At 48.8% G+C, this 15,662-nt stretch overlaps 1 protein-coding gene across 5 annotated transcripts in view; it reads right to left on the bottom strand.

Annotated features, from left to right (window-relative positions):
• ARHGAP23 (Rho GTPase activating protein 23) overlaps positions 1–15,662 on the bottom strand; it is a 168,730-nt gene that overhangs the window by 35,961 nt on the left and 117,107 nt on the right. For 4 of the 5 annotated variants that reach the window (XM_083408473.1, XM_083408471.1, XM_083408472.1 and 1 more), the window contains exons 6-9: positions 13,176–13,230; positions 7,595–9,197; positions 4,093–4,248; positions 659–770 (exon numbers count right to left, since the gene is read on the bottom strand). In XM_083408473.1, the coding sequence (XP_083264599.1) occupies positions 659–770; positions 4,093–4,248; positions 7,595–9,197; positions 13,176–13,230 (1,926 nt within the window). Of the gene's footprint in view, positions 1–658; positions 771–4,092; positions 4,249–7,594; positions 9,198–13,175; positions 13,231–15,150; positions 15,280–15,662 lie in introns of those variants that run through there. The other variant, XM_083408474.1, reaches the window with a different exon arrangement.

The raw sequence follows: 15,662 nt of genomic DNA, 5'->3' as shown, positions 1-15,662 counted from the left end.
GGCCAACACTATCACCCAGAGGTTGGGAGCCCTGCATACAGAACCAGTAAGTCATAGATAACAACTCCCGGGAGCAGGGATCCAATACCAGTGATTCCACATAGATATAACTGCGCAAAATACAAACATATGGAGAGAGGGGCCAAGGCTCAGTAGAAGAGCACACGCTTGGCATCCAGAATGTCTCAGGGTCAATCCCTGGCATCTCCAGCTGAAGGATCTCATGCTGCTGGAAAATCTTGGAAGAACTGCCCCTTTGGAGCAGAATGGGGGTAAGCCAAGGTGGCTTCCTGCAGATGCTGTCGGACTCTGACTCCCACCATCCCTGACCACTGGGCCAACCATGGTGGCTGATGCTGGTGGCAGCTGAAGCCCAACAACATCTGGAGGGCACCACATTGGCTAACTGTGGAGTAGACAAGACTGAGCTGGTTGGACCAAGATTGGTGGTCTCTAGATTGGTTTTGCTGCCAAAACCTTTGAAAGGCTGAAGGCATTGCCTGGCTCCACCCACATAATGCAGCTGCTCCTCTGGAATGTGTTGCCAATACCAAACAAATCAAAACAGTTCAGAAAGAATGCATAATAGTCACCAACCCCCCTCCCAAAACCAGCTAATTACAAGGAACTGGGGGGAGGGGCAAAGAACCAAACCCACCTCAGAAGCTTCCCCTCATCCCGAAATGTGTTCAAACCATCATCACATGACTTGGAGCGTTCTGTGGTTATGGCTAAGAGGTAGGAAGACCGGCGACTGGCTTTGATGTTGCCTGTGACAAAGTGGGGAGGGGGGAGAGGAAGGTAAGCAAAGGTCAGCAAAAGTAAACGACGGAGGTCGAAGGGGCTAGAAAAGGGCCATTTAGCCCAATCACCTGCCCCCAAAGGGACCACTGTAATGGACACCCTGTTGTATCACCACCCTATTCATTCTTTTATTGTTACCCACAGGGACCAGCCTGCAGAGAGAGGACCAGGGTGTGGAACCTGCAGGGAGCAAGTGCATTGGTGGAAGGCAACAGGGGTGCTGTTGTTGTTGTTGTTGTTGAGGCTAGGCAGGTTGTATAGGAATGGCAAAATGCACTCAGGTGCATGGGAAAACTGCCCAGGAATGACAATTAGCTCCTGACTCCAAGCGTGGCAATGAGTCAAGTGATTCTGAGCATAAGCAAAGCCCACTGAGTCATCTCAAGGGAAGTTCAGCAGGTTGCATCTCCAAGCCACCCATCACCCAATGTCCAGCAGTGACAGTTCCCAATGCCTGGTGGAGGGAAACACCCTGACATCAAGGATATGTGACTTACAGTGGAATCTCGGGTTATGGTGGGGATCCGTTCCGGAAGCCCCGCCGCAACCCGAAAATGACGCACATCGAAACGCCACGTCTGCGCACGTACAGCAAGATTTAGCGCTTCCGCGCATGCGCGAGCGGCAAACCCGGAAGTAACCCATTCCAGTACTTCCGGGTTTGCCGCGGACGTTTGCTGAAGCGGACGCAAGCAGAGGTGGACGCAGAACGAGGTTTGACCTTATATGGGGAGGGGGGCAACTGAAAACAGTGAAACTGAAAACAGCCAAAAGCAAACTTTCAATCAAGGGCGGAGTTTGGCAACTGATCTCTCTTCATTTGGCCATGTGTAGGTAGATTTGTAGAAAGGAGCAACATCTCCCTATAAAAACTAGGTCAAACACAGACTCACCCTAACGTGACTAAAGATAAACAAGATGATGCACATTTTAAAGAGCTAGAGAGGATATTAGCAACTAGGGAGGTGCTTGTCACTGTTGTTAAGTTGGGAGCCTGCATATGACCAGGATCCCCTCCAACTCACCCCCTGCCATGAGGTTTCTGGTCACAATGCCTGGCCCAACAGTGGTTGGGAGCAGTGGGCAGCTTTTGCTCCCACCATATTATCTCCAGGTTCAATGTTTCATTATTCCCACATAGGCAGCCATTCACTTATATGGAAGAAGGTGCAGGGGTACACTTGCAGACAACACTGGGGCCAGGGCTAAACCTGCCCCACTACTCCAGATATCCAGGGCAAGGAGACATGTTTTGCCTCCTCTCCATTGCATCTCACATTAAATAGACTGTATAGTTTGCCCGACAGGATTTAAATGAATCCACACTGAGCCAGTTCCAATTTGCACAGCTCCACCACCTCCATGTGCATATTCCACACCCTGTGACACATTTCTGTGTGACACTAGACTGGGCTGTAACCCTGAGATCTGGATTTAGATATATGCAGGCATCTTATATTGATATATAGAGAGGGAGCCTTCGCAGCAGGAAAGTTAAACAGATGGCATGCACAGGAAAAATTTAAACTATGTTCTACCTTGGCTCCCACTTACAATTTATCATCTGTATTTCATCTTCTCAAAAGCCCACCCATATTTGAACAGGGTCTGGAGCAAAGGCACAAAGCAAAGTTCCACCTGGGATTTTGGCACTCATTTATCCTATCTTCCCCCATGAAGGTGGACAGACTGGAAGCGGCAAGAGGCTGACTACACGGATTATGTGCTTATTGGGATTCAGAAGTGTTTGTATCAATACAGTCATGCCAACAAATGTGTATCTTCTTAGAAGCAAACACAGACTGTGGACCACTGTTCCCCAGACCGTTTCCCCCCAAATATCTGGTAGCTGTGAGGCACAGTTTTCATCTCCCCGAATAAGAATTAGGAGACTTGTGTCATGCTTATGGCTCCAAAATGTTTACTTTTCAAATGTACAAGAGAAAACATTGCCTGTCCTCAGGGGAATCCGCCTTCTGTGCCTCTGCATGAGTCCCTGTCCTGAATGTATTTCCTGCCTACAAGCAGGAAAGGCCAGAGCAGTGGATCACACAGACATGGTAGGCAGCCTCTTCCCAGGGTGAGTAATTTAGGCTCGTGGGAGCCCTTCATTATTTAATTTCACCAGCACTGACAGGTCCAGCATCATACTAGCAATTCCCTCAGAGCACACAGTTTGAGAGCTACTGCCTTAGAAGTCTAAGGCTTAAAGACTTGGCTTTCAAACTCTCTTTTCCCCGTCATCTCATGATTCAGCTTCAGTGGAATTTATTATAAAACATACCATTGCCTCTCTCTGCACCACCCCACCCCCACCTTTTTTGCACCATAGCTGTTGGGCAGAACAATTCTCAAGCGAATTCTCCTAACTCAAAATTTTCTTTCAATTCCTCACCCCTCACCCGATCTATAAATATTTTTCCAAATTTGAAAAAAGAGGGGAAAAGGACAGCAGCCATAAATGAGAAGGTTGGAGTTTGGTTTAAGAATCTTGGTGGACGTGTTTGGGAACGGAACTCTTTCCCCCAGTATTAAAACTGAGCAAACTGGTACTTATCGTCCTGCCTTAAAATTCGTGAACCAGAATTCAGAATGAAACGTGGCTTTCAAAACAACAACATTACTCATTTTGAATGCAAGGTTCCAAAAAGTTTGAAACTGAGAAATCCTCCTTATAGAATTTCTGCTAAATGTCCAAGTTACGTTTGGTCTTTAAAACAACCCAAACAATTGAATCTGACAATAGGTGGGGGCTCCCTTCTCTAGGAGAGTGTTTCAGGCAGGCTTGCTAACGTTTTGAGAAGGGCATATCTCAGTGGTAGAGCACATGAACAGCATCAGAAAGATTCCCATGTTCAATTCCTGGCATCTCCAGGCAGGCTGGGAAAACGCTCACCCGAAATCCTAGGAGTCAAGGTAGACAAGTACAGTCATACCTCATGTTACGTTTGCTTCAGGTTGCGTCCTGCAGCGACCCGGAAGTACCAGAAAGGGTTACTTCCGGGTTTCGCCGCTTGTGCACGCGCAGACGTGCAAAATGACGTCACGCGCATGCGCAGAAGCAGCAAATCGCAACATGCACAGATGCAGGTTGCGTTCTGCTCATGTTGCGAATAGACCTCCAGAATTGATCCCATTCACAACCAGAGGTACCACTGTACTGTGTGAGACTGACTGATGGTCTGATTCTGTAAAAGGGAAACCTGCATGTTCCTTTTGCCTGCAATTTCTAGTCCCAATAGGAAGATGTTCGGAGCCAGAAGGCAGCAGGGTTGGAAAGGTACTTACTGCAATCCTGGGAATAATGGCGGTTGATGGCGAAGGTGAAAGTGGGCGAGGAAGGGCTGGCGGAGAGCACAGGGGCGGAATTCATGGCGCTTGAGACGACAGAGGAGGCGGGGATGTGCTTTGCCTTCAGGTCAATGCTGGGGCTCGTCGGCTCATCTGGAATAGCAGAGAACACCATAAAATGGCAGAACAGGAAGAGAAGGGGGAAGCTCTAACCCCCCCTAACCTTAACAACTTAAGACTGGATCAGGCCAAAGGCAGCATTCTGTTCTCACAGTGGCCAACCAGATTATTATGGGAAGCCTCAAAGCAGAAACCCAAGCACAATAGCACTCTCCCCACTGGGGATTCCCAGCAGCTAGCATTCAGAGACATACTGCCTCCAATGGCGGAGGCAGAACTGAACCATTGTGGCTAGAAGCCACTGACAGCCTTATCCTCCATGAGAGCATTCAGACTAAGGACTGCAGCTCTCTGAATGGGGAGATGAATGAGTCTCTTGCCACAGCCTGTAAGGCTCTTGCCCAGGTCCCTTCAGGCACTTGGGAGTCCTCTCTAAATGAGAGGTTTTGTATTAAATAGACACTGGGAGATGGAGGAGGGAAAGAGTCCAGCAGTGGCTGGCAAACAAGGGGAGAGCTGAGTAGTAGTAGCAACAGGAGGCCACCTTAAGAGAGGCTAGAGTGGTTAACAGAGAGTAGGGGTGGGGAGCGTTTTCCAGTCTGAGTCAGGCTGAGTTCTTTTGTGGGCAACCACATGCCAACAGTGGGAGAGGCCAGAGGCAAAAGTGGGCAGAGCGACAAATGCAAATTTCACCTTTGTGCAGTAGGCTAGTTTCTACACACCCCACCCTCACCATTCTCCATCCTGGCAAGCAAGAAGAATTGTCAGAGTTCAAGGATATATTCCAGCCAGGGAAAAGCACCCTAGGAAGGCTGGCGAGGGCTATAGTCTGGGAGGACGGGTGCAGCTCAGGAGGAGATGCAGCCTAGGGAGACCCCCAAGAACTTAACATCCCACCAGGAGAGAAGGGTGCAATTCTTTGCCAAGTACCCATGCAACTGACCCCTACCCACTTATAACAGAGGTGTTTGAACGTGATCACAGCTGTCAGAAGAGGTTCATGCCCAACCCCCAGCTCCCACCTAGCTCAGGTAAGGACCCCACAGGGTGGGCAGGATGCAGGTGGTGAAAACAACAGCCAAGGAGGCCAACCCTGTAGTTCTGCTCACATCATGGCCTGCTGTCACCCTGCACTGGATTTTTGCTGAAAGTGGATGGTTCTGGCTACTTCCAAGAGACTGGCCACATCTACATGCCAAACTATGGCCTAGAGCAAACATGGGAAGGCGTTGGCTCCCTGGGCAGAGATGAAAGTCGCTTGGTCCTTCAAACTCATGATTTATTCTTGGCTACAGATCACAGTTAAGGAGAAATTTAGCTTGCAATTCCAGGTTCAGACGACACGCTAAGATAAACCTTGGCTTAGCTGCCATGCTGCACTGAGCTAAAAGAACCAGTGAGGAGCAAAGTTGGCGTGAGTTTCTTTCTGGAAGCCAGAACATTCATGCAGTCCTGATAAGCCAGAGTTTGGCTCACCGTGGCATGCAAGCCAGACTACTGTGTGCCATGTGGTGTGACACAAATGTATAATGTTATGTGGCACTAGAAAGTGAGCAGGGCTAGCATGAAGAGAAGAGCTGGATGAAGTCTCACTCATGCAGCACCAAGTAACTGCAAGGAGCTGCACTGTAAGTAAATCTGCACTGTTCCATGGCAGGAAATGTGGCTTTGGCTGCTGCTCTTGCTTCCCTGCTACTGCCTGCTTCCTGGGTCTTTGCACTGACAGAAGCCAGAGGCCTCTTCAGCCAAAAACAACCCTGTTCAGTCTCCCCTTCCTGCCGACTGCAGCTAGGAGCCTAACAGATGAAGATCTCCCATTTTGCTCCTTTGTTTACATTTTAGGCACTTGTCTGTATTATATGCATAAACCACAGGGGAAGTGCTGAGTTGGGAGTAAATTTAGGGTGTGTGTGTTATGCTTATCTTCCCAGACACCAGCTTTCCACCCCCACAGCAGCATCCGCAAAAGGTACACGATACGGATATGATTTATGTCCTACCGAGAACGCCCAAGCACCTCCTACTACTGTGAAGACAGCCCTACATACCGAGGGAAGGAGAACTTGCACAGGTAAAAAGCAAGAGCCTCTATGAGCAGACACTGCTCTTTAAGAAGGGGATATTGTTGGGTCCAATTGCCTGCTCCACAGGCAATCCCAGGCTATTTCTGAACACCAGCTCAGAAGGGCCCCCTACTGCCACAACGCCATTCGCAGCCTGGCATCCCCGGAGGGTGCGGCCTCTTGACAGTGAACAGAGCCAGCTGGGAGGGACCCAAGCTGGGGGAACGAAATGTTAATACAAGGGAAGGAAGCAGACTCTCCTTCACCCTGTTCCTTGCCCCTTCCAACGACTGTTGCATTATTGTGGGCCCCTTTTCTGTATTAAGTTCCTGTTTTGCACACTGATGTGCCAATAGCAGTTTCACAGCATAGCATAGCTAGGACTGGGAGTTTTGCAATTAAAAGCCTGGGACCTGCAGGAAAATATCCGTTACTGGGAATTACTCGCACAACCCAACTCAACTGTCTGCGGCCGTGTGGTGCCCAAGAATACAGACGACACCTAAACACACACACACACCCTGACCCAGAAGTATTAAAGAGTGTTGGTGCCTTAACTGGGCTATGTACTCTGTGGTCTCCGAGACTCCAATGCATGTGGCTGCCTAACGGATTCACATATTTTCACAGGCCTCCAGCTTGTAAATATAAATTGGTTGTGAAAAGGAATCTTAATAGTGGGGAGGCAAAAACGACAGTAACTAGTTGCCAGGTAGAAGAAAACAGCACCAAGGAAGACGGGGGTGGTGGGTGGGGAAGAGAACAGCACCTTCTGGCCCAAGGACAGCTCACAGCTGTGCTAACACAGGTTTTGCTCCTGCTTTGTCAGCAGCACAAATAGCAGACAGTCTGATGCTAAGATGGTGCGAGCCCTATTAATCTACCTTGCTCAGAGACTGTGCTGTGTTACATTGCAGCATAGACAAACCCTTCCTTTTTTCCTTCCTGCCTACCTGCTCCTCAGTACCTAACCAACAGGATGAGTTCTGGGGAGTGGGGTCCGGGGGGGGGGGTTGATTCACAGAAAGGAATTAAGAGATTCAGACCCTGCTTTCTGCTGCCTAGTGTGAATTGCTCACCACCTCTTTGCCACTAATGGAGATTTCATTCGGAATGAGGAAACAGAATGGATTATCTGCTGAGAGAGAGCAAACACCAGTCCAAGGATGTGATGAATACTCCTTAGATGACTTCATTTGACTTATCCGAAACTTCAGACTTGCCCTGCCATTCTTGCACTAGGGAAAACTCCGCAGTAACTCTACTCTGGTCCAGAGCCCCTTCCCCAGGTACAGCAACCTGCCTTCTCTACTTACCAATAAATGGAATGGACGCTAGGGAATCCTCTGGCGTAGCCAATGGGGCCACTCCCCGCTTGTTCTCTTTACCGGCTGCCAGCGCCGGCGGAGGGGGGTCGCAAATGTCTGTTTCCTTCATGTCGTCCGGGAAGACAAAGTTCATCTGTCTCGCAGGAGGAGGCATTTTGCGTCCAGTTGGGGGCTTTTGCCGGAGAACCACCTCATCCCTCCTTTCCTCGGCCTCGGGCTGCAACCGTTCCGTGGGCTGAGGTGGAGAAGCCCGCTCCAGAGGCCTTGTGCCGTTCTCTTGCTTGGCTGGTCTTTGGTCCATGGGGATTTCTGGGCTACTGCCCAAGGGAGGGTCCGGGCAAGGAGCAGAGGCACTTGGGAGCACGGCAGTGGGCAAAGGCCTTTCGACGTAAGGTGGCGTCGAGTGGTTTCCTTGCCTTTGGGAAATATTAATGGTCGGAAGGTCACCAAAAGTAGCATCCCGGAACGACAGGGCATGGAGCAAGCCAGTCCTGCGCTGGAACGAAGGGCTGTAGCTCCGGTAACCAATATACCCAGAGTCATTGATGCTCTGGAGGTTGGGTTGGGAAGGGTGTTTCTGCACATGTGCAGGAGGCGGATCCCTGGAAGAGGCAGAAGGGATATAGGAACCTGGGTGGCTAGGCTGGGCTCGATTAACTTGCCCGTGCCGGTAAAACCTGTCCGGTGACCACATACACCTCTCATATCTAGGAGAAATCAAAGCACCTTGTTCAAGAGCTTCCAAGGATTGCCCGTATTTCACCAGGTAGTTATCCGATCGAGCTCGGTAACTCCAGCTGTCGTGTGCAGAGGACTGAATTAAAGTGTCTTGAGAAGCGCTGTGAGGCCAGCCCCGGGAGGCCGGGGCGTCCCCCAGCCGGTCTTGCGAGACGCTCCGGTAGCGAGGCGGCATGGCGCAGCGGCGCTCCTCCGAAGAGCTTCGCCGCGGCACTTGGCTCGAGATCCAGTTGGACAAGGCCTGCTGGCATTCTAGGCGGCTGACAGATTTGGGGCCGGTTCCGGCACAGTCCCGGGAGGGCCGGCCCTCGCGGGGAGCATCCTTCAACCCGCCATGAGCGCGGTGGTCGGGGAGTTGTTTGGGGGGTCCGTAGCAGGCGTGGTTGGGCATAGAGGGAGCAGGGGGGGCACAGTACCTCTCGGGCAAGGGGGAGGCTATAGAACCCGGGCAACTGCTGTTGGAGTAGCGGGAAAAGGAGCCGGAAGCTGGGATGGGCCTTGTGACAGGCACCCTCTGGGTCATTCCATACTGGACCTCCTCTGTGCGGTGGGCGGGGCTGGAATGGTTGCTGCTGAAGTTCTGTGGGGACTCAGGCCAAGCAGTGGGGGGGATACGCTGGACCGCAGTGCTGCTCAAAGGAGAAGATGGGCCTGAAGACCCCGAATGGTAGGGTTGTCTGTTGTCCACCTGCTGTCCTTGGTATGTCTCAGCTGCTGGGATATCCCGAGGAGAGGCCTTCGACTGGAACGGGTATGTTTTGCGAGGGTAGCAGATGGGTGGTGGCTCAGGGATGCTCTGGGCCCCTCCAGAGTATGGTTCATTGCCCTTTAAGTAGGCATCTTGAGAATATGCCTGGAAAGGAAGGGAAAATAGAAAAAAAATGGGTAAGGGCTGGACAGGTAGCAGTTCCCTATCAAGAGGGAACTGTTTTATGGCAAATGTTTATTGAACACATAAATTGTTCAGACTGCGGAAGGGAAATATGGGAAATATGCATTTTAGGGTAATAAACAAAACACTAGCACACAGCATGACAAAAGTGTATGATTTTATTGGGACAAGTTGTTTGTTGTTTACTGTTGTAATGAATGTTTTCTCAAAATGTGTCTTCTGTACCTTGAAAAATAAATAAAAACACGGTTGGTTGGTTGGTTGGTTGGTTGTTTTGTATTTGTTTGTTTGTTTTAAAAAGACAACTGTTTATCCACACAGGCAAACAGGATGCAACATGCAAGGAGTTGGTCCTTAAATGTGCCCCACAAAACAGAGACATTAATATATGTGGCTGAGTACACTAGCATTATTATATGGTAAGGGTTAGCAACTGATGGTGTCTTCTCCCTGCCTCCCCCCCCCCAAGTGTGCTGCCTTGTTCTCCAGCTGCAAACCTAGGAACCTGGAGGGATGTTGGGGCTATAAAAACAGAAATTGCAGGCAGAGTGCTCATAAGTTTGGCTAATCGCCTCCCAGCCCCTTTTCAAAGTGGCCCTCTAGCAAAACCAGATGCTGACCTTACACACATTCCAGAGCCCTGTAGCAAATGATCAAGCATATTTTTAGAAGAAAAAAGTGATATTCACTCCTTTGTAACACTCTGCACACACACACACACCCTATCAACAGTCCATAGCCCCTCTTTTTTGAGTTTCTCCCCCTTGTTCATAAGCATCATTACTTCGGTTCCCTTGCACTCTTCCACCACTTCCTAAACTACTCTATATCTGCAGCCTCCATGCCAAACTAGAACCTCTCCAGTTTCTAGATGCTTTGAGAAATTCCCCACCAGCAGCAGCCAAAAATAGAAAAAAGAGAGAAAATACTACTTTGATTACAGCAGCGAATCAGGAGCTGTGACCCTCCAGACATTGCTGGACTAAACCTCCCCTTACCCCATCTGTTGTCTAAGCTGGCTAGGGGTTGATGAGAGTTGTCCCCCAACAACATCTGGAGGGCCACAGCTTCCCTGCCCCTAACTTATAGCCATCTTTGCAAATCCACAAGATTCTGTGCAATCACAGCCGTTTCAGTCAATGGTAGTAGCAAGGGGGATTTTAGCCCATATAAGCATTTATACAAAGGATGTATTTGTGCAGGTGTGTATCTCAGCCAAGCCCTTCTTTGCCCCTCCCCACATTACAAACCTGGCTCTTCAAAATCTAGGCATTACCTCAGCAAACGCATGTCCTCAAAGCTTTGTTTGCTGAGGAAACACAAAGATAGGGGTAGGCACCTGACTTGGGGAGACACAAGCTGACCTCTGACCCAGGACTACGGCCCTCCCCCCCCCCCAACCTGCCCTCTTGTTCCACTGGTTGGGCCAGTGAGCTGGCAGTGGTCTGCAAACTAAAAACCATTGAAGGTTGCTTCCTTGCTAGTTCTCTGGGCAAGCAATTGGCCAATGGACACATGGAGTGGGGACCACCAGACAGGAGGGTGGCACCCCAAAAGCTGGATCTGAACCTGCTAGAAGTGTCCTTGTTAACTTCTAACGCCGTCAGAGAGGCTGCAGGTAAGAATGTTTAGGATTCAGATATAAGAGACTGCACATTTCTTTTATTCCTTCGACCATGCAATGACACAAACATGCCTCTAACGCTAAAGCAGGCTCACTTTTCATGAATCACCAGGCTTCCCTGGTGGTTTGAGTTTAAGGAAAGTTGAGAAATAAAAATGGAAGGTTTTCCAGAAACAAAACGAAAGTGGAGAAGCTAGGGATGGGGACTGAATTTGTTATGTCTTAAATTGGGGTGGGGGCGGGGGATTGCAGATATTGGTGTGTCCAAGCATGAAAGGGAAAAAAATACTTATTCTGACTCATGCCCACATCTGAAGCATTGCTAGCTAGGATAGAATCCCAGGATGCAATTTGTGTGCAGAAGGAAAAACAAGCTGCTCCTCACTGAGAGAGGCCTTGCCAGAGTCAAACAGAGATGGGTGGGAAGGGTAAAGAGAAAGAGCTCCCATTCTTTCCCCTTCACCATTTCAAGCATATATGGATGCCCCTTTTCTTCACCCTCCCACCTTAAACCTTTGCTAGGGCGCCTTCACTAGAATCTACGTCTGGACACCACGCTAAGGACCCAAAGGTTCATAGCTGCTCCTGGCCCAGCCCTCCTGTCACACTGGAATCCTGCCTCTGTTAGAAGAAACCACATTTCTGGCCAAGGTCTTGCCAAGATCCAAAAAAGGAGCTATGTCTGAAACAAAGCCTCGGCTGAAAGCAGTAGCGAGAGCCTCCTTGTTAAGGCAGCCGATGACAAGAGTGAACGAAAAGAAAATAATAGAATAAAAAAGAAGAGTGTTACTGTGGGCCATAAAATGTTTTTCATCAGCTGCTAGAGAACAGTTTGCCTGGCGCTAACAAAACCCTTCGCCCCCATCCCCTGCCAAACTTCAGGCACTGTGGCAAACAAGGCAAAATCCATTTGCCTTCTACTTGGAGCAGGGATGACATGCCACCCTCTTGCCACTTAGCTAAAAATCAGGACATTTTTGCCTGCCAAAGAAACTCTGCTCCATTTTTCAGGCCAATAGATCTGACCAAAGATACCCACAATGTTTATTTTTAATAGTGACAGAATGCACGCAATATAAAATTACTACCTTTGCTTCCTTCGCCGCTGTGTTTATAGTCCTGTATCTTTTGTTGCTCTCTTTTCTCTCTCTCCTCTCTTCAAAAAAGACCAGTCCTCCCTTCCCCTGGGAATCTCTGACGTCCAAGCTAATATTTCCTCTCTTTCTCAATCTTTCCTTTTAAGTTTTGCTTTTTTAAAAGAGAGAGAGAGAGAACTGGGGGACGTCCTGATGTGGGAGGGATATAGAGAGCCGAGAGAATTCCTTTCCGTGCATCCTGTCAAGAGTCACTCTGTAGCCCAGGGTTCTCCCATTGGCTGGCCCAGCCGGCTTTCGCACCACAGGAATGCTGACACACCCCTGTGAGGCACCAGGGCAGAGGGAAACCCACACAAAGGTTCCTTTGCTGTACGAGATGTGGAAAAAGCAAAAGCAACTTCGGGTGGCCGGCTCCTTACACCTCAACTGAGAGTAACTGCCTCTGTGGCTGTGATCCTTTGTGCTGAACTTTGTAAGAGAGCTGCTCAGCACAATTCCTAAGTTGCCCTGGGCCAATTCTGGAGGTCACCAAGAACCAACAGCATCCATGTTCCTACATCAGCATTGTTGTCTTTCCAGCATAATTCAAGGGGCTGCTTTGAGCCTGTAATGCCCTAAAAGGCTTGGGCCTTGCACACTTCAGACTGAGGATGTTCAATTTACAGCTGGCAAGCTTTATCAATTTTCTCCCTCTCTCTCTCTCCCTCTCTCTCTCTCTCTCTCTCACACACACACTTTTCAAAATTGTAATCAATAAAATGTTGCTCATATGTATAATGAAAAGTGCAGGGTGGGGTGTTTTTAAATACAGTCGTACCTTGGATCCTGAAGGTCCTGGAACTCGGACGTTTTGGCTCCCAAATGCTGCAAACCCGGAAGTGATTGTTCCAGTTTGTGAACATTCTTTTGGAACCCAAACATCCAACGGGGCTTCAGTGACTTCTGATTGGCTGCAGGAGCTTCCTGCAGCCAATCAGAAGCCACAATTTGATTTTTGAACGTTTTGGAAGTCGAATGGACTTCTGGAGTAGATTCCGTTCGACTTCCAAGGTACCACTGCACCGTGAGAATAAAATGATCCGCACTTCCAACACAGGCTCTTTTGGTTTTCTGTGCTGAGCTCCTTAATCAACATGGGGACATTTCAGCAAGTCCAAGCTGCTCTTCATGCGGCTCAGCAAAAACCACCTCCAGGAGAACATCCATTAAGACACTCACCAGCTGTAGAATATCCTCATCTTTGGGCATGATGGAGAGCTCCAAAGCATCTTCACTGCAATGAGGTGACAGAATTTTGCAAAAGGAAAAAAACAAACAAACACAATTTAGTGACGAATAGGAATTAAATGTATTCAAACCACCCAATCTAACTTCTAAAGTAGGTGGGAGAAAACCATCAAGCATTAAAAGCTTCCTGAAACAGGGATGCCTTCAGATGTCGACAAAAAAAACACACCCCATATAGTTGTTAAACTCTTTGACATCTGCCAGGAGGGTGGCTCCACAGGGTAGAGGTGACTACTGAAAAGGCATTCTGTCTGGTTCCCTGTAATTTCACTATTCGCAGTGAAGGATCTGCCAGAAGGCCCTTTGAGCTGGACCTCAGTGTTCAGGCTGAACGATGGGGATAGAGATGCTCCCTCAGATATAAAGGGCTGAAGCCATTTAGGGCTTTACTTGTCTGAATATGCTTGCCTAAACACAAATGTTTTTAGCAGGCACTGAAAAGTGAAAATGCCCAATGCCATGGGGTGGGGTGGGGTGGAAAAGGAAGCCACACCAGGGGGCACCTCTAGCCACCCCCTCATCAAACTGGAAAGCTAATTTTAACAGTTTTTATTTATTTATTGCTGTGTGTTTGCTGAAACTTTAAGTCCCATCCTCAAGACTAAATACTCTCAGGAATCCAAACAATTAAAAGCAAGATAATCAACAAAACAAATTTGATTTTAAACAGCAGACATTTAAAAAAAGCCAACAGAAGCATCACAGAATTAGAACCAAGGCAGCAGATTGAAACCAGTTTTGGCTCATGTTTTAAAAAGCAGCTGAGAAAATAGAAAGGTCTTTGGTGCAAAAATAGGAGCACCAAACAAGCCTTCCATAAATGCGGTGCCACCACCGAAAAGGCCTTCCTGGTGGCTGCTAAAAGCCTGACTTCAGAAAGGGGAAACACCCAGAGAAAGGCTTCCAGTGATGTTTTTAATGCACAGATGAGGAGGAAGGTGGTCCTAACCTAAACTGTAAAGCAAGGACAGGGAACCTGGTAGTCTCCTGGTGGTGTTGGACTGAAACTCCCATAATCACCATCCATTGGCCATACTGGCTGAGGCTGCAGACAAGTGTCAACTGGGGAGGAGGCACATGTTTCTCGTCTCTGCTGTAAGAAGCTGCTTCACAACATGTCAGAAGAGCAACCCATCAAGCCCAATGGCCGACTCAGCAGCAGCCCCTCAAGTCACAAGAGTTGTTTCCTAGCCCTGCCGTGTGACGTCTTTCCACGGGAAATGCCAGGGGCCCTGATGACTCTTTGACATCACATCTCATGTTTCTTTTACTAGAAGTTACCAGGGGGATGTGCGGGGGGCAGACATGAGTCAGCAACAGCCACATGCCCTCCACAATATCTAGTTAGGTCCTCAGGCCTAGTAACTCCAAAGCTGAGGTGAAATCAAACACAAGGATCTCCCGGCTCACAGCTCAATGCTGCAACAGCCTTCCGCGACCCATTATACCACAACCTCCAGTCTGGCGTCCTGTAGATGTTTTGAACTATAACTCCCACAGCTGTGCTGGCTGGGGCTGAGGAGCGCAGCGGTCTAAAACATCTGGAGGGCAAGGCCACAATACAAACTATTTCTTCAATGAGCAGTCCAGAATAATTAATAGCTGTTTAATCAATCTGACGCATTGGCAAGATTGCCTCTTTCCAGGCTGGTCCTAGTTTTGCCCATTTTAAGCTTTGTTCTTTGCACACCCAGTTAATTATTTCCCCTCCCCTTTACCTCAGGTGGAAAAAGAGCCATTCCTTTCCCTCAGAGATGGGGGAAAATATTTCCAAAATTTCAGGCGTCAGCCCTAGATTTCATGGCAGCCAGGCTTTCAGAAATTTTCCAGTTCCTCACCCCCCCCACCCCGTCAATTCACTCCCAGACAACTGAGAAGAGGGCCTCAAGCCAGAAACTTTTCTTACCAAACTTTTCTTGTAAGGCTTGCAAGTCATCTGACGGGCAACCTTTACGATTGCTTTTTGCAGCTTGTCTGCAGAGTTGTCCTCTCTCTGTGTCTCACTCTGTTTTCCCCTGGCTAGGTTCCCCCCCCCCCTCCACACGCCTTTGATGCTTCTGGGCCAGGCATTTTATATATATAGTTCCTGGCTGGATTGATTTCGTTTTACACGTTCCCTATTCGCTATATTTAGGTCCCCTTCTCAGGTTAGTCTGGCCTCCCCACGTCCCATACGCAATTCTGAAGGCTAATAGACCTCAATGCCACATTACAAAACACGGTGAGGCAGTGCCTCTTATTAGGCCATTTTTTTCTCTTTGCCTCAGGAACAGGCCAAATTTTAAGTGCTTAATGCAGCGCCTCCCCCCGGTCAGGGGAAGTGATACACTTTCACAAGAGCTGTTTAAGAGAAGTGCCTGTAAACATCATCAGACACAGCTAACTTAAGTCACCTGAGGAACTAGAATCTATAGATTA

This window comes from Podarcis tiliguerta (assembly GCF_965153285.1).
Source record: "Podarcis tiliguerta genome assembly, chromosome: 13".
NCBI lineage: Eukaryota > Metazoa > Chordata > Lepidosauria > Squamata > Lacertidae > Podarcis > Podarcis tiliguerta.
This window is presented reverse-complemented; position numbering and strand designations above follow the sequence as displayed.